Source organism: Muntiacus reevesi, chromosome X (assembly GCF_963930625.1).
Source record: "Muntiacus reevesi chromosome X, mMunRee1.1, whole genome shotgun sequence".
Lineage (NCBI taxonomy): Eukaryota > Metazoa > Chordata > Mammalia > Artiodactyla > Cervidae > Muntiacus > Muntiacus reevesi.
In genome coordinates this window covers 125,815,229-125,838,842 of record NC_089271.1, presented here as the reverse complement: position 1 = coordinate 125,838,842, position 23,614 = coordinate 125,815,229, and the positions used below count along the sequence as shown (strand labels likewise).

The 23,614-nt window shown below is 38.1% G+C and overlaps 1 protein-coding gene across 3 annotated transcripts in view; it reads right to left on the bottom strand.

The window, feature by feature from the left end:
• TENM1 (teneurin transmembrane protein 1) overlaps positions 1-21,614 on the bottom strand; it is a 612,361-nt gene extending 590,747 nt beyond the window's left edge. For all 3 annotated transcript variants that reach the window (XM_065915017.1, XM_065915018.1, XM_065915019.1), the window contains exon 1: positions 21,398-21,614. In XM_065915017.1, the coding sequence (XP_065771089.1) occupies positions 21,398-21,614 (217 nt within the window). The remainder of the gene's footprint in view (positions 1-21,397) is intronic.
• Positions 21,615-23,614: the final 2,000 nt, after the last annotated feature.

The window sequence follows — 23,614 nt, the reverse complement described above, 5'->3', positions numbered from 1 at the left end:
ATCAATATCACCAGTTTTATTATTTTTATTTCAAATAGATGTGAGTCTTGTCATTTTCTAAGGTCTGTTCTTCAAGTGAGGAATTATAAAGAAGAATCTTAGAAATGAGTATTTCAGTTTTAGGAGGCTAAGGAGGATCAGACAGGGCAGTGCCAAAAAGAAAATCATCACACAGAGACATTGTTGATTATCCTAGCAAATCGCCCTTACCATTTTACTTTTCTTCTTTGGTTCAAAGATTCTCTCTGGAGGCAGAAGGGAGGGCTGTACATTTCAAATTATTTTTAGGACTTTGATTAACTGTGCCACAAGACCCCAGGTGACTATTAATATACTAGTAAAGGCAGTTAAAAGAAGACCTAAGGTCATTCACTGAGTGAATGAAGCAAAATTGAAAGCATGAGTCTTGACCCAGTGATGTGATCTTTCTGGTAGACAATATAGTGAAGGCAATCCAAAAGGGGGCAAATGGGAATAAGGGACACTATCTGCACAAAAGGTTAGAAGACAAGGCTGCTCAGCATGGAATTCTGTATTAAAAGAACTTACCAAGTGAACTTTCAATGCATTCATTCCATCTCAATAAAGCACAATCCTGTTACAATGCAGCCCATGATGATAAGGCTACAGATGTACTGTAGAGAAAATCCTGTGCCTTGAAATACAAAGGCTCAGTAAGACAAAAGCCAAAACAAAAGTCACCAGTCATGTTTCCAAACATCAGCTTTACAAAGGGATGCTGCTGTATTGAATTTGTGACTGTGACCACCACAAAAGGAAATTCTGTGAATAGTAAATGTTCCATAAATGCTTGTCCAATTGAATTATCTAATTGGCTAATGCCAATTTTTTAATATTTAAGGAGCATTTAGGATTATACATTGATCAGCTAGCAAGTACTTCTCATCCAAAGAGAACCAGAAGCTCATGCCGTAGTTTACCAAGGTTTTCAAAAGAGGAGACAAACATTCATAAGATTGCTGTTAATTATGTTTCCACTTCTCATGAATTGTTTACTTTTCTTATTTACCTATGTCTTGAATGGTATTGAAGCAAGGCATGTAAATCCCTTTGTCAACTGCCAGAACTATAATTCTCCACAATTAATCAGTAAAAAGAGAATTAAGTGTTGCTTCTTTAGAATTAGGAAAAACCTGCTGCTGATAAATTGACTGCATTAAGAAATTAACATACCAGTAAATGATTGATCATTATAATTATCTGAATTTGCATTTCTAGAATTCTACTGAAAGAACTCAAAATCACTCTTCTAAGATATTTTTAGCCACATTCCCCAACTGGATAAAATGCACAAGAGATGTGTTACTTTTTATTATAATTAGAAGTTCAAGCATTGTTTTTTAAGTGTTCACCTCTGGTCTTTAAATAAAATAATCCAATATTTTAAAGCACAAACTTCATATCAGATTATACCAGCTAAATTTTTTATCTGCCTTGACATATAAAAGAACAATTCATCAGTATGTCATGAATCACAAAGGATTATAAGTCACCCAACTATAGGGCATCTTGATTAAAAAACTGGAGAACAGACCATTTCAATAAAAATTATTTGGCAGTTGCAAGCATCTTTATACAGGTGGCCCATGAAAATTTTACTGAAGAACAAATAAAATAGAGTAAATGCCACCCAAAAAACGCCATTCTCTGTCAGAGCTAAAAGCACTTACTTGTCTTTGATGATAAATAATAAGTATTGATACAATAACTTATAATTATTGAGAGCTAACTATGTACCAGATACTCATCCAGTGGGTTTGCCTTAATTCAATAAATATTTATCAGATGCCTAGTATGTTCCAGGCAATGTTTTGAGGATTCAAAAGAAATCAAACCAGACAAAAATTTCCTGTTCCCAGAGGACTTAATTCTAGTGGAGGAGATAGAAAATAAATGAGCAAAATAAAATGCAGTAAAAACATAAGTCAATGTGTATTTAATTATTTTATCTTATAGACACATAGTAAGAATAAATATATAAAATATAAATTTTAAAAAAGCAAAATAGTATGTCAGATGGTGATAAGAAAGATGACCATAGTAACTCACTTGGTCTCAGACAGTCTTTGTTTATACTTGTGGTTCCAGTGTGTGTTTTTTTTTTTCCCTAGTGCACTCTTCCACTTTTAAAAATGTCCCAGCTTGGACAATAAATAATACAGTCACCTAAGTGATAAGTACTATGAAAAAAAAAAGCAGAAAAGGAGCATATGTGGGGAAGATTTTAATTTTCAGTAGCATGGTCAGGAAACGCACACTGAGGTGACATTTGAGTATGGACCTGCATCAGGTGAAAGAGCAAACCTGGGAATTATTATTATTTTTTTTTTGGATAATAAAAACTGTCTTTATTTAGGGTATATAGCATGATGTTCTGACATAGGCATACATTGTAAAATGATACCACAATCACATTAATTAACATATCCATCATCTTCCATAGTTGCTATTTTCTGTGTTGAGAACACTTGAGATTTACTCTCTTAGCAAATTTCTTTTTTTTTTTCATTAAAAAAATTTTTTTTTCCATTTATTTTTATTAGTTGGAGGCTAATTACTTCACAACATTGCAGTGGGTTTTGTCATACATTGACATGAATCAGCCATGGAGTTACACGTATTCCCCATCCCGATCCCCCCTCCCACCTCCCTCTCCACCCGACTCCTCAGGGTCCTCCCAGTGCACCAGGCCCGAGCACTTGTCTCATGCATCCCACCTGGGCTAGTGATCTGTTTTACTATAGATAATATACATGCTGTTCTCTCGAAACATCCCACCCTCACCTTCTCCCACAGAGGTCAAAAGTCTGTTCTGTACTTCTGTGTCTCTTTTTCTGTTTTGCATATAAAACCTGGGAATTATTAAGGGGCAGAACATTCCAGACAGAGGAAATGGCAACTGCAAAGGCCCTAGGGCAGAAAAATGCCTGTATTGAGAACCATCACAGAGGCTAATGTGTTGTTAGCAGGAGGAGTAAACGAGTTAGTAGTAAGCGAGGTCACAAATGTAAAGAAAGACCGCATCATGTAGACGCTGGTGTTCTGAGTGAGATGGGGAGCCACTGCAGTTTGTGATGGGGTGGGGGGTGGTGCGCATGATCTGCCTTAGGTTTTAAAATTATCATTCTGACAATTATATTGAGAATAAATGTAGGGGTACAAGGGCAGAAGCAGGGACAAAGGTTAGAAAACTACTGCAAAAATCAATATGAGAAATGAGACTGGCTTAGACTTGGACAGTCACAGAGGAAGTGAAAGAAATTAAGATTCTGAATATATTTTGAAGGTAGAGATGACAAGGTCTCCTGATAAAACAGAAGAGGTTAGTGACCACAGCAAGGATTTTGATAAGAGACCCTGGAAAGAGCTGTCATAATCTGAGATAGAGAAGTCAGCTTTTGGAGGGAGGATTAGGGGTTTGCTTTTGAATAACATCTCAGTCAGTTTTCCCCAAAAAGCAGAACCTGAGACAAGAGATTCTGTTGTCAGGAGTGAACTTTGGGAAGTGATGCCCAAACAGGAATGGAGGATCATTCCTGAAACAGAGGAGTAAGGAAAGTCAATCGAAGGGTGAGGTTTTGAGCTGGTTGCAGCTATGGGTAACTGATGCTTACTCTTACTGGAGACCCTCCAAGGAAAAATGCCTGGAAGACCATCTGCTTGAACTTAGAAGGGAGAGGCATTCACGACTGACTTCCTGTCTCTTTTAGGTCAGGGGTTGTCCTATTCTATATTAACTCTCTCATACTTCCAGGTTTACACATGCTGCAGACTGAGTGGCCACAGGCATTCCGCACAGAGGTAGCAGAAAAGGCAGGAGATGAGCTAGTGTTAGTGTACATATGCACACAGCTGGTATCTGTAGCAACGGCTGGAATAAAAAGTTTGGATGAGAGAATGTGTGGTGGAGAACAAGAGGTGTCTGGTACAGATATGTTAAGTTTGAGATACTTATCAGCCACCCAAGTGGAGATGAAAAATAGCCAGCTGGATATACGAATCTGAATATGATGGGAAAGTTCCAAACCAGAACTGTGAATTTTTTCCAGCATATAAATGATATTAATATCATGAGACAAAATAACAGGACCAAGGGAATAAGTGTATCAAAGAAAAGAGACAAAGTCTTGAGGCTCCCAAGGTTTCATGGTTGGAAAGATGGGGAAGATCCAACAGAGCAGCATAGGATGACTCAGAAGAATATAGATATCCTGAAAACCAAGTGAACAGGAAGGAGGCATGATCGATGGTGTCAAATGCTGCTGAAAGGTCAAGATGAGAACTAAGAACTGACCACTGAATTTAGCAACGTGGAGGCCTTGGTGATCCTGACAACTGCATTTGCTAAGGACATCAAAGAACTTTAAGGCTTAGACATCAGAAGTATTGGTAACCTAAATGTTGGGCTTCATGTAGATTGTTAGTAGAGAATGAAATGATGCAACGTTCAGATATTGAAAAACGCCTGTCGGTAGTCTGTAGATTAAGAAACCACTTTAATGAGTTGGAAGGAAGGCGAAAAGAAAAGTCAGATGGTATGAATTTCAAAAGAAGAAAGGCTGTTAAACTAAAGGCTGGAATAAATTGTTTATCAATGAGTACATTACTTCTGGCTCAGTTAATTCAAGTACTTAGAGCATAATGCTAGAAAGAATAATGTCAAGAATTTGATCTTAATTCTAGATAGCTATTCTGACAAAGAAAGGAACACTGTCATATGGCCACAGCATACACTACAGTCTTGCACAGGCATACTGGCCTGATGCTAATCACAGTGGATTCCTGACATTAAAGAGCAGAATGCACAGGGTGTTTCCCTACATCAAAGTCATACAAATACTTCTAATGGTAGGTAAGGAGCACCATCTTCTATTACAGACCTATTTGCATATCAACTACTATATCTTATGAATGAATTTTGTATATAGTATATTGATTAAGAACATGACCTTTAGTATCCAGCAAACATATGTTCAAGTCTCAATTCAACACACTTATTAGATGTGTCATATTGGGAAAGAGAACTTTCCTAAGTCTTAGTTTCATCACCTGTAAACTGGGATTATAAGTATGTCAAAATGTCATAGGGTTGTCTTAAAATTCATGCTTAGCACAGTGTATGACACATAATAAACATTAGGTCTCATTATTCTTGAGAATGGGAAAATAGGAGCATTTATTTGCTGGAATATAATTGTCTACTGAGTCCCACCCTGCTGTCTTTGTTAGCCTAGAAGCATTTTTCTGCAGCAGCTTTCAACTTTATTTTAAACTTGAGAACTCACCAGAGACTGATTTCTGTTTTGTTTCTGCTTTTCAGAAGTCACCTATGAAGTTAAGCCTCTTAAGAGGATTAAGTCAATGGCAATATTGATTTGGGCTTTTTATGAGCTACCAATTCTAGTTATCATAACCTTTCAAGGAAGAAAGAAAAATCCCCTAGAAGATTAGAAACTCTCCCATTCTCACTCTGAGTAGACTAAATGGTAAAATAATCCAGTGGATGCTTAGTTAGGAAGGCCGTTAGGATAATAAAGAGCAATATTTCCATTTATTCAAACTACAACATCAATAGAATGTGCCTCCTATATTCTACCAGCAAAGGGAAGTGTTCAGATAAATGTATTCAATTTTTAACAGTTTCTGGGAACTCCCAACGTAACAGACCCATTAATATGTACAGAGTTTTGAATATATATATGAGTGTGCAATGATACTAACTGAATGAGATTGGGTCATACAACATTTCAAATGGGTTTGTGGCATGAAGGCAATGAAAGGTGATGAAGAACCCAACAGGCTAAGACTCATCTTCTGTTGAAAGGTCACTAAGAGCCCCATCTTTGAGGTCAACGTCATCAGCAAGTATTAGAGGGAATACATGCTAACTACTTTGGATAGTGTGGAGAGACCTACATACAATGTAACAAAAGCCATGATGCTTCTGGTAGATTATAGCAGAATAAGACTCTTCTAATCTAATTGGTTACTATGCATGACTACAATACTGAAAAAGATGGATGTTAGAAATTAGATTTTCAGCAGTACTTTTTACTAGTAGCTCAGCTGGTAAAGAATCCGCCTGCAGTGCAGGAGACCTGGGTTTGATCTCTGAGTTGGGACTATCACCTGGAGAAGGGAACGGCTACCCACTCTAGTATTCTGGCCCTGGAGAATTCCACAGACTGTATGGTCCACAGTCCAGGGGGTCGCAAAGAGTCAGACATGACTAAGCAACTTTCAGCACTCTTTCAGTTTTAAAAAATTTTATTATCTGATATTAACCATGTCGTTTTTAGCAGAAATATTCTCAAGAAGATCTGAAAACCATTCTCAGACGTTCCACAGCAGTTTAATTGGAGATCTTACAGTCACTGTGACAGAACCAAGAAGTTTTTGTTAAACCTGTTTCCACTACTGCTGTTGCTCATCCATAGAGTTAAGTTACAAAGCAAATGGATGAGATTCTACATTTCTCAATGAACTCAGACTCACTGGTGTGGCCATAGCATGCACCCTTATTCCCATGCATAAAGTTCTACTTCATTCATTTTCATGTTATTTCCAGTGACACAACTTCCTAGATCCTAAGAATGGGCAGGAAATGACTATCTGAAAATGATTGTAATTGGCATTCTGTGAGTGGAAGGCACCTGTGAAAAGATTTGACAACTGGGAATAATATTTGTGTCCCAGCAGCTTTCAGAATGATTTATGTATACAATCTCAGGTGATCCTCTGTACCACAGTAAGCAAATATTATCTTCACTTTACATAAGAGAAACAAAACCTTGTAGAAGTTACCTTATTGAAAGAAAAATTATGTCTTCAGAACTTACCTACATAGCAAAGTCTACAAGAGGAAAAAAAAAAGACAAGAGTCCCTGCCCCCAAGAAGTTCACAGTTTAGCTGGTGAAATAAACAAGTTAATAGTCAATTACAATTAAGAGTGATTGGTGCTTTGGTAGGAATATGTACTGAGTGCTGTAGATCAGGGGGGAATCAAACCGAGATTTCACAGGACCAAGAAAAGCTCTCCAGGGCAGGCAGTATCCAGATGGAGGCCTGAAGGTGGAGCAGGACCTCGCCAGGTGAGGAGAGGGGAAGAGCAGGTTTATAACAATACTTGGGCCATAGATGAAAGCTGGTCCACGTGAACCTAGGGCTCCACCAACATTTGGAATCAACAGGAGGAATTTTATCAGCTCCAAAAACCATAAAGAAATAAGGGACCACGATGGTAGGGTTGGTAAAGTGGTATAGCTGGATGGTATACAACACAAAGGAGAAGAACTTTTGTTTTACTGAGGTTTGTTGGTTTCTAACATAAGGATTTTAGTGCTGCAGTGGGAACCGAGGTTTGTGGAGTGTGAGAAAGTAAAGAGTAGCTCTAAGAAAGTGGCTGAATGAGAAATAGTGGCCTCAGAGGAGAGTCTTGTTTGAGGCAGGATGGAAGGTCTGCGGAAATGCCTGAGAGGGCTGCAGGGGAAGGGGCGTTCAAAGCTTCATTAGCTCAATTCAATGCATTCATTCTTTAAGGAAACAGTTACTAAGCATTTGTTCTGTAATGATGGTCTGCTAGGCTATTAAATAAAAGAGCAATGTGAATTTAAATCATTGTTACTTCAGTATTCTTTTTTCTCTTATACCATCCTGAATAATTCATCACCAAATACATCAAAACCAAGATATTCAACTTTTTAATTCAATGTATAAGTATTTGTTCAATGACTGATTCACTATGTGTCAAATACTGCACTATATAAAAATGTCCAGTTACTGGTTAATGACATCTGGTTTTACTCCATAATCTTCAAGGACAGGACAAGGCGAATAGGGTTTAAAGTTCTCTCTGTGGAATTCTGGTAAAAAAAACGCTTAGCAGTATACATTGTCAAACACTAGAAAATGGTAGAAATTCCTTGATGCCTTCAAAATCAATAATCAATAAATACTTATTGAATGCCTCCTCTGGAAAACAATGAGTACTGAGTTGAACTCTGGTGAGACTTAGGGTATAAAGGATGAATAATTAGAATTGCTGTGCTTACATGGGGAAGAAAAAAATGAACACATTGCACTACCATAGAAGCTTGGTGACAACTGAAATAGAATCAAATTTCACAAAACTCATAGAGGGGTAGGTTTAGTGTCGTCCTGCCTGAAGGCATGTTCTCTGAAGGTCCTTGGCAGCCTTGTGATTCAATTTTAAGTGCTTTGAACTTTGGTTCAGAACCTGAGTAATAAAAACTGCTTAATTGGGTTCCTTTTACAGCTTCTATTTTTTTTTAAGCGTTATTTTAGCAGAAGTTCAAGTGTTCTACCAAGAGAATGACTTATGAGAGTTTGTTTCGGGTGTTGAAAAGGTAACTTTCTGATGGCACTCTTGTTGAATCTGGACATCACATAAGATTACAAATCCAGGACAACAGCCCTCCACAGTGTTCTTAGGAAGGCAGAATTCTAACAACGTGGGCTCCAAACTTTACATTGAAATGTGCATTTCAATCTGACAATATTTAAATATGTGCAAATAAGAATTGCAAATCAACCTTCTAGGTCATCCTATTAGTACAGTAGAACCACAATTAAAATTCTAACTACTAGGGAGTCTCATTTAATTGAAGTTATCTCCCTCTCCATTCACCACTGGCAGCTGGCATTGATAAACAACACAAAGTCACCTCTGAGCTTTCTGTTTCTTTATTTCTACACCGAGGCCACTCTTCATTGGCTTTTGCAACCATAGTCTAGTACAGTAAGACTGGAAGTAACTGATCAGAGTAACACCCTCCTCATCCACAGAAAGTCACTTACACCAATTCCTCAGCTAAATTCAACTCTACAAACTAAGGCATGGAATAAAAAGAAAACTCACATATTTTAAACAGCTTTTTGTCAATAAATTTTAGGCTAACTGTTAACTGCAAAAGGTTTAGAACTTACATTTCAATTTTATCTAAACTTGTTATTTATGGTATGGCAAAGACTAGAAACCATTCAGACAAAACATCATATACTAAAACTATCAAATACTCTTCTATGAAAAGTAAAAGAGATACATAGCAATCAAGGTGGCCAAAATTCAAATTTGAGCCTCTTACAAATTTACCTCACCAGAAGAGAAATGCTAAGTGCAACACATTTAATATTCATCAAACACCTATAATCTGTCAAATATTGTTCTATGCTCTAAAGTTAATTCCCAAAGCACGGCGGCAGAAAAGATAGCATAGCTAGCCCACTTGTGTTTTTAAGTCAAATATCCATACACCTGATAGATTCCATAGCCCATTGACCACATATACTGACCCCACCAATCATAGTGTGGTTTGGAGAGAGCATGCTGACTGACAGACCTGGCAGTGGGGTGGATATAGCAGAAATCAGCTATATTGTTCTCTGGTGTGTGTGAGGGAAACAATTTAGGAACATAGCTTGCCAGCCACTAACACTTGTCGAGCATACTTGGAACTTAGGGCTTTTGGAGTGGGAAATTATGGGAAAAATAGGAGGCATAAGTGTCCATGTATGAACTTTAGATGCTACTCCATATAGCTTCTCTTCTGTTTTTGTCTCTCCATTTTTATACATAAGTATATCTTGTTAAAGAAAATGCAATCAATAGGAAAAATTTACAGAGCCATTCCATTAAAAATTAATCTACCTCATTATTTCTTTAAATATATATATATAAATTATGAGTATAAAACTATAAATTATGTTATATACATATAAATAATGATCACAAAATATAAGCATGTGTATTTATACACAGAAAATGTATAATAACATTCTGTATTTCCTGTGACTCTTATTTTTCAACACTACAGATAACTTTTTTCCAATTGGTGAAGGTGATTTTGTACCCTATTTATTGATATGCCTGATATGAATACAATATTTGAGACATGTTAGCATTCAGCCTACTTGCATGTCAATGTGATAATTTTTTAAAGTGTTCTCAAAACTCTGGACTTGAACCATTACCAAGGCGACATACTTGGACTTTAGTAGCGAAACCTTATAAATGTCTTAGTTGGGGGTAGAGAAATGAATCTTACCTCAAACCTTCAAATTCTAGGAAAGGTTTGGGTGTGTCCTTATTAAATTCGTTTTATTTTTTTGCCTATGAGCTCATTTCTAACTTCTTCCACGATATAAAAAGACACAAAGGGTCATTTGCTCAAACAGTTAAAGACTCAAGAGTAATAAAATTAAATACTTCATATGTTACAGGAAAGACTGGCACCAAAATAGCACTGCATATGGTCCAGTTTATACTGACGGGACAGCAGAATTCTCAGCTTTTAGTATAAAAGGCTTCAAATGAGAATATTTCCAAGGTTCAAGGGGATTCCAGATTTATCTTCTGTCACCTCTAGACTCTTTCAGAATTATAATGAGAAAGAAAAGTGCCAAAAATAAATAGAACTTATTTGTATATGGAGCTAGTTCTGTATCACAGATGACCAAGAAAGCAGAATAACCATTTTCTAACAGGATGATTTCCTGACAGGACATGTTGGCCCTCACAGTCATTCCCTTGCAGATATTTAAAACTGCTTTTGCTGTTCACATAAATATAAAGCTACATTTTGAAAAGTCAATTCTGAAATCGTGTTCAAATCTTTGTAATAAAAGAGAATCAACACGCAACATGGATACTGTCTGAATCAATTCTATGGACCTTTCAAGATGCCACGGCTTCCCTTTTAGGTATTGAACTAAATCCATGCCCCTTCACTTCACTTTTTAGGTTTAGCAACTGCTTTCTTCTATATTTCAACAGCCTCCCTTTTTCATCAATCTTCAGTAGTCTCTCTGCTTCAGCCGTTTGTCATTCAAATGGTCTGACTTGCCCATGTCTGGCCTTTGAGTTAACTTTGAGTTAACTATATAGTAAATGGGCCCTAAAGAGTTAAAAAGGAAAAGAACAAAGCTTTTTTTTCCTGTTTTCACCACCCCCGGGGTATATATATCCCCTTTGAGTTTGCCCTGTAGCTGAAGCAATTCAAACAGAGGAACCAAATTATGTACCTAAAAAGAGGACAGTTGCTTTGTTTCCCAGGGCATAGTCATCTCTGTGATGCTCAGCCAGGAAGCCAGTTTTTCACTTCTGAAATTATGTAGATCCGCAAAGGAAAATACATAATTCCACAGTGTAAAGAGTTATTTATGAAGAAAACTTCAGAATTATTCTTCATACTGTGGTGTAGGTTTTAATCTAGATTGAGGAAGAAGCATTAAAGGGTTAAACATAGTATTAAGCAAAGGGAGCTCGGGGATAGACAGTTGAAATGGATGAGTGTGCAGAGGTAAGAGAGATTTTCGGACTGAGAGCAAAAGACCGTGCAGCCTCAAAGCTGCAAGGCTGAAGTGGGAAACTGACCCAGCTATTCCTGGATAAAGAGTGGCCATAGATAAGAGAGAATGGTCAAAGGTAAAACCACACTGTGTAACATGTCTATAATTAGTGGTAACTATCAGAGAAGGCAATGGCACCCCACTCCAGTACTCTTGCCTGGAAAATCCCATAGACGGAGGAGCCTGGTGGGCTGCGGTCCATGGGGTCACTAAGAGTCCGACACGACTGAGCGACTTCACTTTCACTTTTCACTTTCATGCATTGGAGAAGAAAATGCAACCCCCTCCAGTGTTCTTGCCTGGAGAATTCGAGGGACGGGGGAGCCTGGTGGGCTGCCGTCTATGGGGTCGCACAGAGTCAGACACGACTGAAGCGACTTAGGAGCAGCAGCAGCGGCGGCAACTGTGTATTGTTTTATGAAGTTAGTTTAAGAATCTATATAGAAAAAAAAAGAATCTATATAGAGAATCTATACAGAGAATTTGCTGTATAGATTAAAATCTATACAGAGAATTATATAGGACTATTTTGAAATGTAACCCTTCTAGGTGAATCCTACCATTTGATAATGTCTTGGTATCTAGGAGGTGATGAATTGTGACTGATTGTGGCTACCTATGTGTGTGTGTGGTTAGTCATTCAGTTGTGTCTAACTCTGCGATTCCATGGACTGTAGCCCAGCAGGCTCCTCTGTCCATGAGATTGCCTGGGCAGGAATACTGGAGTGGGTTGCCATTTCCTCTTCCAGGGGATCTTCCCGACCCAGGGAGGGGACCCGCATCTCCTGTGTTGGCAGGCTGATTCTTTACTACTGAGCCACCTGGAAAGATGTGGCTACCTACACTCATAGCTTAATGATGAAAAGTAAAGGGGAGTTTTACAGAAGTGAGGATTTCTGAAGGATGCATGAAGGTGCGATTTCTATAGTGCATTGCTGTAAATAGCCTTCCTCCATTTTTGCAACTATTTGGCTCCCTTCCCTTCTCCGAAGTCAGGTTCCAAACTTACGTGTACAATATGTATTTTTGTACACATCAGCCTAACTTGAAATCATTTGTATGTAGAGGTGTGTTATATAAATGTCTATATAAGGAAATATCATCTCCCTTGTCAGAAACAAAGTGCAGACCATCTGTGGATTTAGCACTAGGTAGAAAACTTCCCAGTTGATGATGAGCACAGTAAATCAAGGTGACAGTGCCAAGGGAAGGTGAAATTCAGGGGCTGAGTCTTCCACCTTCAAAAGCTTTTCCTTGTAGCTTCTACTTTTAGTACTAAATCGTGTAAGATCTACGCTGCATTAGCTAGGGGGAGATGAAATTCCCTTAGAGAATCTTAACCCATGGCCCTCGGATACAGAAGGACTTCAAGCTTCCTGAAACCCTTGAAATACATGGCTGATATTGTATGTATGTGCATTTTTTTTCTGAAAAAAGATTCAGAGCTTTGATCAGATTCTCAAAGCATTTAGTAGTCCTCTGCCCCTCTGTCCTCTACTGTGAAGAACCATTACTCTGGGCATTGGGAGATGTTGACGGATTTTCAGAAGAATGGTATAATCTGATTTGTGTTTACAGAGATCACTTCTAACAATATGGAGGAGCGTCTGGAGTTCCCTTTTCATTAGAAGAAGAAATTATAACATATAAAGAAAATATCCTATCTCCCTCAGATATATTACAGAGTGGAATCCCCCCAAATAAAGAATTTCCAACCTCAGTTTGGCACTCAATACTACTTGGAAATCATTATTGCAAATGAGAACAAATATTTAAAGCATGGAGTACAGTGTGGATATCATGTACTAGAGCTGCATCTAATAGTGTAGATGGAAGAACATAGGTTTTAATCAGTCATGAATTTATATTTTAGCTCTGCTATTTACTCAAGCTATGTACTTCTATTAAATAGGGGTCATGATGCTTATCTCCACATCACAGGGTTATGAGAAGGACCTAAGAAAAGCGATATGTGAACCCACTCAGCAGATTACTTGACATGTTGTTGTTTAGTTGCTCAGTCATGTCCAACTCTGGCAACCCCATTGTGCGGCCTCTTGAGCAGCCCGCGAAAGCTCCTCTGTCCATGAGATTTCCCAGGCAAGAATACTAGAGCTGGCTGCCATTCCCTTCTCCAGGGGATCTTCCCTACCCAGGGATCGAACCTGGGTCTCCTACATTGGCAGGTGGATTCTTTACTATCTGAACCACCAGGGAAGCCCACTTGGCATATAATGGTCAATAATATTAATTGTCATTAATATTTCCACATCTCCATCTTCAGTCCTGCCTCACCTGAGCTGAAGATATGTATGTACATTTCATCTTGGCCAGGTTGAAAACCTCCCTTGTTACTCATATAAAGCTCTTGACTTGATGCCCACTTTCAGCAGACAGCCTTCTCTCTCCTTTATCCAAGACATGAAATTCAATGCTTGCCACTCCGTTTTGGAATTTACCTCCTGTCTGAGAGGAAGCACTGAACTCTTTCAAAGCCTTTCCTTCTACCTGAGATTCTGAAATATTCTCCAATGGAGCCTTATTCCAGTCACTACACTCATTTGTACTCACTCTTCAAGTCCTTGTGATTTGGTGTCATTCTCTAAGATTATTAGAACTGTTTATCATCTTGAATGCACATTGCACAATGGAATCTTCTCAGGGATTTTTTTTTTAATGCCTGGGTCCCACAACTAAAAATTTGGATTTAATTGGTCTGAGGAGCAGTGTTGGCACTGGGATTTGTAAAACCCCAGGTAATTTTAATGTCCAACTAAGGTAGAGAATCTCTGGTCCAAAGCCAGCAATGACTTTCTAGCGGCTTTTTTTTTTTGCTTTTACTCGATTTTCATTCTACGTGTTGATTCTGAAGTCTTTGACTGTTTAGTCACCTCTTCCCACTGGAAAGCCTCTCCCCTTCCCTTTGATTCTCCTCTGACATCTCAAGACCAGCCTTTATCTTCTACCCATTATTTTAAATTCATAGGTCTCTCGGGGTATTGTATTTGGCATTCTTTATTTCTGACTGTACATCTTCTCACTGGATGATCTTTTCTACCCTTGCTACTTCCGGAACCACCTATTTCTAGGTGATTACACACACACACACAGAGACACCATTTCCTTGAACTTGAGATCTAAAATTGGAGCTATGTCTGCATACAGTGACAGCAGTGGGACCTAATGTCAGACTTCCTGGGTTCCAATATCCCAGTCCTATTACTTACTATCTCTGTAATACTGGGCAAGTTATTTAGCATCTCTGATTCTCACTTTACACATCTGTAAAATAGGGATAATAATGATCCCAACCTCATAGCATATTAGGAAGATTAAATAACACAATCCATCAAAAGTACCTTACTCAGTGCCTGGTGCTTAATAAATGTTAGATGTTTCACGTATAATCATCATTATCATTCCACAAGCAGAGTACATGGTTCTAGACGCTCATAGTACTTTACATATACCACTTTTGTAACATTAATCAAATAGCAGTACTGTAGCTGGTTTATATCTACCTTCCTAAATGTCCCCTGAATTCTTTGAGGGGAAAGATTGCTTCTCGTTCATCTGTATCTTTAGAGTTTAACTTGGCAGAACTTGGCACAGATAAGCAGACCACAGGTAGGAAATAGGTTTCATCTCTCTTGCCAACTCTAATTGATTGACAGTGTTTGCACAGAATACTGTGTAGATAAGGATGTGAGGCCACAGTTGGGCTCAGCAGGAAAGAGTTCCACGATTTGATTAGGGATGTTCACTGTGCTACAGGTACAGGTACAGTGCATAAATGGCATGGATATTCCATAACTGTTTTAGATGCTACATAAATAACCAATTATCAATTAACTTTTCATAAACAAATGATACTAGCTGAAAGACATGAACCAGTTGGAGTTGTTGCTAAATAACTTAGTTTTCTCTTATGGTTTAAAATTTGGGGCAGTCATTATAGATTTTTATGCTAGAAACTTGTGACAACTAGAAGCATAACATGCTTACAGCAGAAAATTCATCACAGGTGATCAAATGTGGTTGAAATTTTCATTTTACAGGCCTTGCTACATTATATTACACCTGCCATCGGTGATATTTCCCATATAAATACAGATTTGGAGACTGAATTCTTTCAAGATTTTTGTGGGAACTGTTATCCAAATTGTTTAGATATAAGCCAACAATAGTTTATACTACTGATAAGTGCTTGAAATTAGAGTCAAGATGTGCTTTTCAAACCTGAGCTTCTGTCTACACCTTGAATCCACAAGTGGCAATATTGTTTGAGCAGCTTCTGCTGTGGGATGAAGTGGTTTATTAGTCAGGGGCAATGAGGAGGAAAATAATACTCATCTGTGCCCATTTATTTCAAGATGAACTTTATTCACCTAGCAAAGTACCTGAACACTTGACACTAAATGAATGTTTAATGCATAAATAAGTAAATGAAAAAATGGATGGAGGGATGGATGGATGGATGGAGGGAGGGAGGGAGGGAGGGATGGATGGATAGATGGGAGGATAGGTGGATGGATGGATGACAGATTAGCTTTGCTTCCATGTAATCTTGGTAAATTCAGATTGGCAATTTTACTTTCTTTCCACCAGATGGCGATAATGTGAGATTTAGGTTTAGGTTTCAATACAGAAAGCAGAAAACAAACAAACAAAAAAGGGTGTTAGGAGAAAGAGAAGCCACAAAAGAGAGGTTAAGAAGGAAGAAATGAAATGTTTGTGTCAGATACTGTTCTCAAGCATCTATGATCCCAGGAGATTTGTAACAGATCTTCCTCATACCATTTGTTATGCATGGGTGACTCACTCATAATCACTTTTCAGTAAAGCAGCTATATTCAAAACCAATCTTACTTATTATAAAAATCATAGGGCAATTCGCATAACTAAAATTATTATCTTTGATTTATATATCCACACATTTTCATTCATTTTATAATCATTTCTTAGTTAACTGATGCCTCACTTGGAAGTGAGCTGCTTGCTAGCCTCACACAACTGCTAACCTGTGTGCCTCCAGGAAATGTACCCCAGCTATTAGACCTGCCAAAAATCATATAAAATAAGCTTGCCGAAGGCTCATTCATCCTATTAGCAAAGAATTGTGTGTGATATTAGATTAGTGTCCATCTCTTAATTAGAAAGCCTTTGGAAAATAAGAAAACTGGTTTTAAAATCCAGTGCTCTGTGTACATAGTGGGAGTGGGGATGGGTTCTGCTTTTTTGGCAAATAAAGATAAGAATATGAAGATTTAAAATAGGATCAAGTATCTCCTCTTATTAATATTTCCCCAAGCAAGTCCTGAATTGAATGACACAGTAAGTTCCCTAAAAAGTAGAAAAAACAAACAAGACTCAGAAATATTTCATTATAAATATTGAATGATATAGCATATCATTTGCCCCTTACTAAAGAAAATCAGAACACAAAGGCTTTTTAAACCTCCTTGTAAAACCTTGGTCACTGAACACAAAAGAAGCTGAAAAGGCTTTTAGGGAAGCACATGAAAGGAAACTAACCATTACTGAGTTCCTAAACACTTTCACACTTATGATCACAATTAATCCTCACAACAACCTCATGATGTACAAATGGGAGGCAGTGTAGCACGGCGGACAATGGAAACTTTGGAGTCATAGACTTGATTTCCAATGCCAACTCTTACTACTTCTTGGCTGTAAAGACCAGCAAGTTCCTTCTCTCTGAGCCTCAGTTATCTCATTGGTAAACTGGAGATAACATCTCATCTCATAAGGTATTCGTGAGGAGTAAATTTAAGTATCTAGTAGAGCCCTGGAACACAGCAGGTACTATTCAAGTTTTCTTTTATTATTATTGCTACTTTTATTTTTTCTATTGTGATTATGGTATTGATGACGATGAAGTCAACTCTGCAGTCAACATTATAGGCTCAGAGAGCTGAAGTAACTTGCTTAAGGCCGCACAGTTAGTGAGCTTAAAAGGCATCTAGCACAGTGTCTGATACTACAGCAGGTGCCCAGTCAAACTTATGTTAAGTTCTTCTTTCCTATTTTAAAACTCAATGATTTTCTGAGACTTTTGGATGCATGAGACAAGTGCTCGGGCCTGGTGCACTGGGAAGACCCAGAGGGATCCGGTGGAGAGGGAGGTGGGAGGGGGGATCGGGATGGGGAATACATGTAAATCCATGACTGATTCATGTCAATGTATGACAAAAACCACTACAATATTGTAAAGTAATTAGCCTCCAACTAATAAAAATAAATGGAAAAAAAATAAATGCCTTGATTAATAAAAAAAATGAGTCAGGTCCCCTCTAGCTAGTTTGATGCAAGATGCTACCATATGTTTGCAAAAATCAAGAACATTTTCTTATACATAAAGGTATACATGGACCAAAATAACACAGAGGATTCCAGACTTCACAAAAAGAGGATGATCGGGGGCCCACAATTTTGCCTGATGTAGGTTAATTCATTTCTCCCCTAAAGAGACACATATGTTCCCTCCTAGGTGTCTCTAAAGATCATGAAGTCAGTGATAAGAAGACCCTAACTTTCCAAACTCTCACTTCCTGGATCTTTATACTTGACAGAAGTCAATATAACAAACGATGGTGGTAGTTAAAATAGGTCGAAAACATGTTTATTTCAGTTCATGGATGATAGATTCGGGTTTTGGTCCTTAATTTTTTTCAGGTCTCACTCTACACATTGTCCCTGGGTAATCTCATTCATCTCCAGGCATCTCCTACTATATAAGACACCAGTGAACTCAAGTCTATTTATTTCAACAGTCCAGATCTTTCCTGAAGTCTAGACACACATTAACAACTGCTTGGCAGGAAAATCCACCTGGATGTCACCCAAGCAACTTCAACCTAACATGTTCAGAAAGAAACTCATTCCCTTTCAAACTCACTCCTCCTATTTTTCTTCTCTTGGTAAATGGATCACCATCCTCCCAGTTTTCTGACTTGAAATTCAGAATCATCTTTGACTCTGTTATCTCTTTCAAACTGGACAAGTAATCAATTACTAAGGCTTATCAATTCTACCACACTAATACCTCTTGAATATGTTTCTTCACCTCTACTGATACAGCCAGAGTTTAGACATTCATCACCATCCTTAGCCTGGGCTAATTCAGTGGCTTCATAGATTGTCTCCCTGCATCCAATTTCCCCCAATTGCAATCAATCTTCTACACTGCTGCTTACACATCTACAATACTCTTCTACACTTCTCATCCAAAAAATTGTAAGTCATCAGGAAATTCTCTATTACTTAAAAGCTTTTTAAAAAATGTGTAAAGGAAAAAAAGAAACTCCTAACTTGGGCGTGTAAGACTTTTTGTGATCTGACGCCCATGCACCAATTTTCATAATGAAATTTTCATCATGCTAAGTCTTTTCATGATTTTATGCTTTTGCACCTGCTAACCTACCCTCTGGGCTTCCCTGAGAGCTCAGTTGGTAAAGAATCTGCCTGCAATGCAGGATACCTGGGTTCGATTCCTGGGTGGGGAAGATCCACTGGAAAAGAACCTACTTCCTTGGAATGTCCTTTTCCTGAGTGTGTGTGTGTGTGTGTGTGTGTGTGTGTGTGTGTGTGTGTGTGCACACACGTGTGTACAGTCACTCAGTCATGTCCAACTCTTTGTGACCTCATGGACTGTAACTCACCAGGTTCCTCTGTCCATTGGATTTCCCAGGCAAGAATACTGGAGTAGGTTGCCATTTCTTCCTCCAGGGGATCTTCCCCACCCAGGGATCGAACCTGCATCTTCTGTATTAGCAGGCTAATTCTTACCATCATACACCTGGGAAACCCTCGTCCTTTTCCTGGTAAACTCTTATTCAAATGTGAAAAAATTGATCAAATATCACTTTTCTATGGACCCTGCTTCACCCATGTACTTCCATAGTGCTTTATTTATCTGTAAATGTACCTGCTACATTTAAGTGTAATGATGTGTCAGATGTCTATTTTTTCTCCACAACATTATGGGTTTCCTACAAGCGGAAACTATCATGGTCATCTACATCCCAAGCATCTGACTTGAAGCCTGACACATAGCAAGTGCTCAATAAAAGCTTATTGAATAATAATAGGCTATTAAAGAGAAATTAGGATGACATTTTAGAAGACAAACCTTCCCTCATCTCAAAATTTATTTTAAGTACAATGTATGCAGACAAAATCTGGCTAGGTCTTTATACTGACTCGATAGAAAATCGCTTATGTTTTTAGAACAAACTGTCACCAGAAGTGCATTCTTATTTAAATCCACAACTTTATTAGGTCAAGCACTCTATACACTGATTCTATAAGCCACAACTCACAATTATAAGTTCATATTTTGTAAAGACAATCTTATAGAGAAACATTGATGGTAATTACACATTGCTTAAAGCATAGTAGAGCCAAAAAAATTCCCATATGAAAATATTTCCTAACTTTCAGTTACGCAGAAGAAAAAAATTACTCATAACAAAGTTGCAGTCTTCAGCAGACTAAACAGGGAAGACTAAAATGAAGTTCTTGAAAAGACAGACATAAAACTTTTACCAAGTATGTTAAGAGCTAAAACATTAGTGGCTTTTTGCATTTCTTTTTCCTGGGGATGATCTCGCTCCCTGTCTCCTGTACAATGTCACAAAACTCCATCCATAGAGTGTCCCTTGGACTGTAAGGAGATTCAACCAGTCCATCCTGAAGGAAATCAGTCCTGAATATTCATTGGAAGGACTGATGTTGAAACTGAAGCTCCAATACTTTGGCCACCTGATGCAAAGAGCTGACCCATTTGAAAAGACCCTGATGCTGGGAATGACTGAAGGCAGGAGGAGAAGGGAACGACAGAGGATGAGATGGCTGGATGGCATCACCAACTCAATGGACATGAGTTTGAGTACACTCCCGGAGTTGGTGATGGACAGGGAGGCCTGGCGTGCTACAGTCCATGGGGTCGCAAAGAGTGGAACACAACTGAGTGACTGAACTGAACTGAAAAAATTAGTAACATAGTTAATATAAATATTTAGTGTACATCTAAATGTTGGTATGAATATCTTAAATTTTGGCTCAATTTAAAATTTTTCTAATGTAAGATTCCAATAAAACAATTTTCATTTGTAATAATTTTTCATGGTCTGTGGTGGTCCCTGAGAATTTGCATTTCTAACAAGTCAGTAGGTGATTCTGCTGCTGGTGGACCAGGGTCCATGCTTTGAGAACCACTGATCTAGATAATCAAATCATTTTTTTAAAAAATCTCCACACAGACTTATTGTTTTTTTAAAAAAAGTAATCAGTGCCAATATCAGCATCTCTTTTTTTTTCCTATGAAGTGAAAATGGGGTCTAATACCACTTCTCTATCATCTGAAAAGAAATAAGGAAATCATAGTTCTATCTACCTGTTTTCTACTTATTAGAAACTATCTTGTCAACCCACAATTGAGAAACTAAGGTTGTCCAAAGGATATGTCCCACTTCATGGCTGTGGCAGAGGGGGTTCCAACCATTTCTTACCTTCCCTTTGGACTGTGCTGCACAAGGTTTCAGCGTTCTGTCGACAGACTTTCTGGATCTTTGCTTGGTAGTGTCCACTAACCTTTTTACAGCTCTTTTAGATGCCGAAGATTTATTTGAGACTTTCGTCCCATATAGGCAATGGCTTGAAAAGCACTTAGCTGTTTGCTTTTCATCTTACTATAAATTATTTATCTTTCAGTCTGTAAATGGCTATTTGTAGGATTAGGCAAATTTTGAATGTTCTGATAAGAGGATTGTTGCATGCAAACTCATGCATAATCCGTAAAAAGCACATGTAACCTACAACCACAGTTAGGATTGGCACATGAAACAGATTCACTAAGCATATGTAAGAAGTACGAATTAGTAACCCATTAACATCAGCAAATTTGTTTCCGAAACATAAGTTTATGCACACAACCATTCCCTAGTGAGAAATCATATTAGCTAGAAAAATCCAATAAAAACATACCTTGGGTAGATTTCTCGACTTCTTTCCTTGTCCTACTCTGGCTATTGTAATTCATCCTCAGCTCTTGGTTATATTCATGCAGAGTTTCTCTGGAGTTGTATGACTGTCTTGGTTTTCTTCCATCTTCACTCTCATCAGAAGAACTGGTATAAGCTAGGTCCATTTCATGCTTGACTTTTGACAGAGGCTGGTAGGGTTTGCAGTCTGTTTGCTCCATCTCTGATGAAGCAAGTTCAATTTCATGAAAAAAGGAAGAGGAACTCCTTTAGTGTAAGCAGTCCTGAAAGAGGGATGGAAAAACACAAGCTTGCTTAGATTTGTCCTTTTGCAAGAAAATGCATCTGGCAGATTCACAATTGGTCCTGATAATACTATCAAAGGAGGGGAGCCAAAGACAAACTGCATGACATGAAACTAGCCTGCGGCAATAATAACACTGTGTTCCATGCATACTTCATCAAGCATTTAGGATTAAGCTGGAGGTAGCAGTATCAGAAAATACTTAAGGTTAAAAAGAGACAGCCTTCAAAACTATTTGTAATGGAAAGCAAATAAAGGACTGCGTTGTTCTGAGGTGTGTGCATGTTTTTAATGCTAAAGTCTGTGGTCAGATTAAAATATATATATAAGATTTGAAAGTGGCCAGAAGTACAAATATTAACCCAGCACATCCTACATTTGAAATGAAAACTGGTAAGAGAACTACATTCAGAAAAAAACACGTTCTTGCCTCTGGTTTAATATTGCATTTAAGAAAGGGGCTCCGAGGAAGAGAATGAATCTGAGTTAGAGAGGCTCATGAAATAAAGTGTCCTTAAGGGGGACTGAGCTCTTTGTGTTCATATTGTGGCTTCTGCGCCTCGGGCTTGCAGAGCATTTTTAATGAGTTAGGTGGTGGTAAATTTTTGTTCTTCATAGTACCAAGAGGATATAAACAGCACTTCTAGTGAGTCTAGTGGTGTAGAAACAGCAGGATCTAAATCGGGTTTAGAAATAGAAATTTAAAACTTCATGATAAATCATTGAAAGAAATCCCCTTCCCCACAGAACGCTGAGCTAGGAGTCATAAGGCTCTTAAGACCAGAAGAGGCATTATCCCCCTTACTGAGCACAGAGCAGTTTGAGAAGCTCAAACGCCATCTGAGATGTCAAAGTCTTCTGAAAAATTTTAAGTCCTGTAAACATGTGCTTATTTTCATTCTATATGTTCTTTTATCATCATTTTCCTGCACTCTTGCAACTTTGCAACTTGGTCCTTTCATACAATGTTAAAGCAACTTCGCTTGAAACCAAACAAGGCCATGATTTTATTTTGCAGTGAAAATGACTCCCTGATTTTTCTTCAGCTCTTCACCATATGCATTTTCAAAGAAATCGACTGACATCTGGATGGTTGCTCCTTTGTCACCTACAGTATCTCACTTTTGGGAATTTCTATCACATGTATAGCAAAAAGAACATTGAAATCACTCTGTAAAGCCGATAGATTGATGATGAGCATTCAAAGGTACACAATGTTTTGTAGCATGAACAGTTTCACTAGTTGGGGCCTTATTTCCCTAACCACATATTAAGGTCCTTGAAAGCAGACTCTGAGTCTTATGCATCTTTATATACCTCATACCACTTAGCACTACTCTAGGCACATACATAGTAAAAACTATTTAACTCCTGAACCTACAAATTCCATAAGTGGTCTATGGAGGCACCTTGTTTGCTTGAATTGACATCAGAGCTGAGCATCCTTGGAGAGAAAGCAGATAAGTGAATATATACTGGTGATTCAGCAACAATCTAAGTTCATGCCATCTTACATACTGAATCTAAAATCCTCAATTCACAGCTCCAGCCTAGGTCCCTCCCCTGTGCCACAGACTTGAGTATCCAACAGCTTTCTCAATGTGTCTACTTAGAAATCTAAAAGGTATCTCAAATGTATTGTGTTCAAAACTGAGCTCCTGATTCCCACCCCTTCCCCACACTTTTCTTTCATAGTCTTCTCTTTCTTGGTAAAAGGCAGCTTCATTATTCTGTTTGCTCAAGCCACAGACTCTGAAGTCATGCTTGATTCCCATCTTTCACATCCCACATACAATCCATCAGTTCATCCTGCTGGTACTACCTTTGAAATATATCCAGAATCCAAAGGCATCCTCTATTTCCCCACTACCACACCAGAATTATTGCCAAAGCCTCCTAATTGATCCCCTGGTTTAC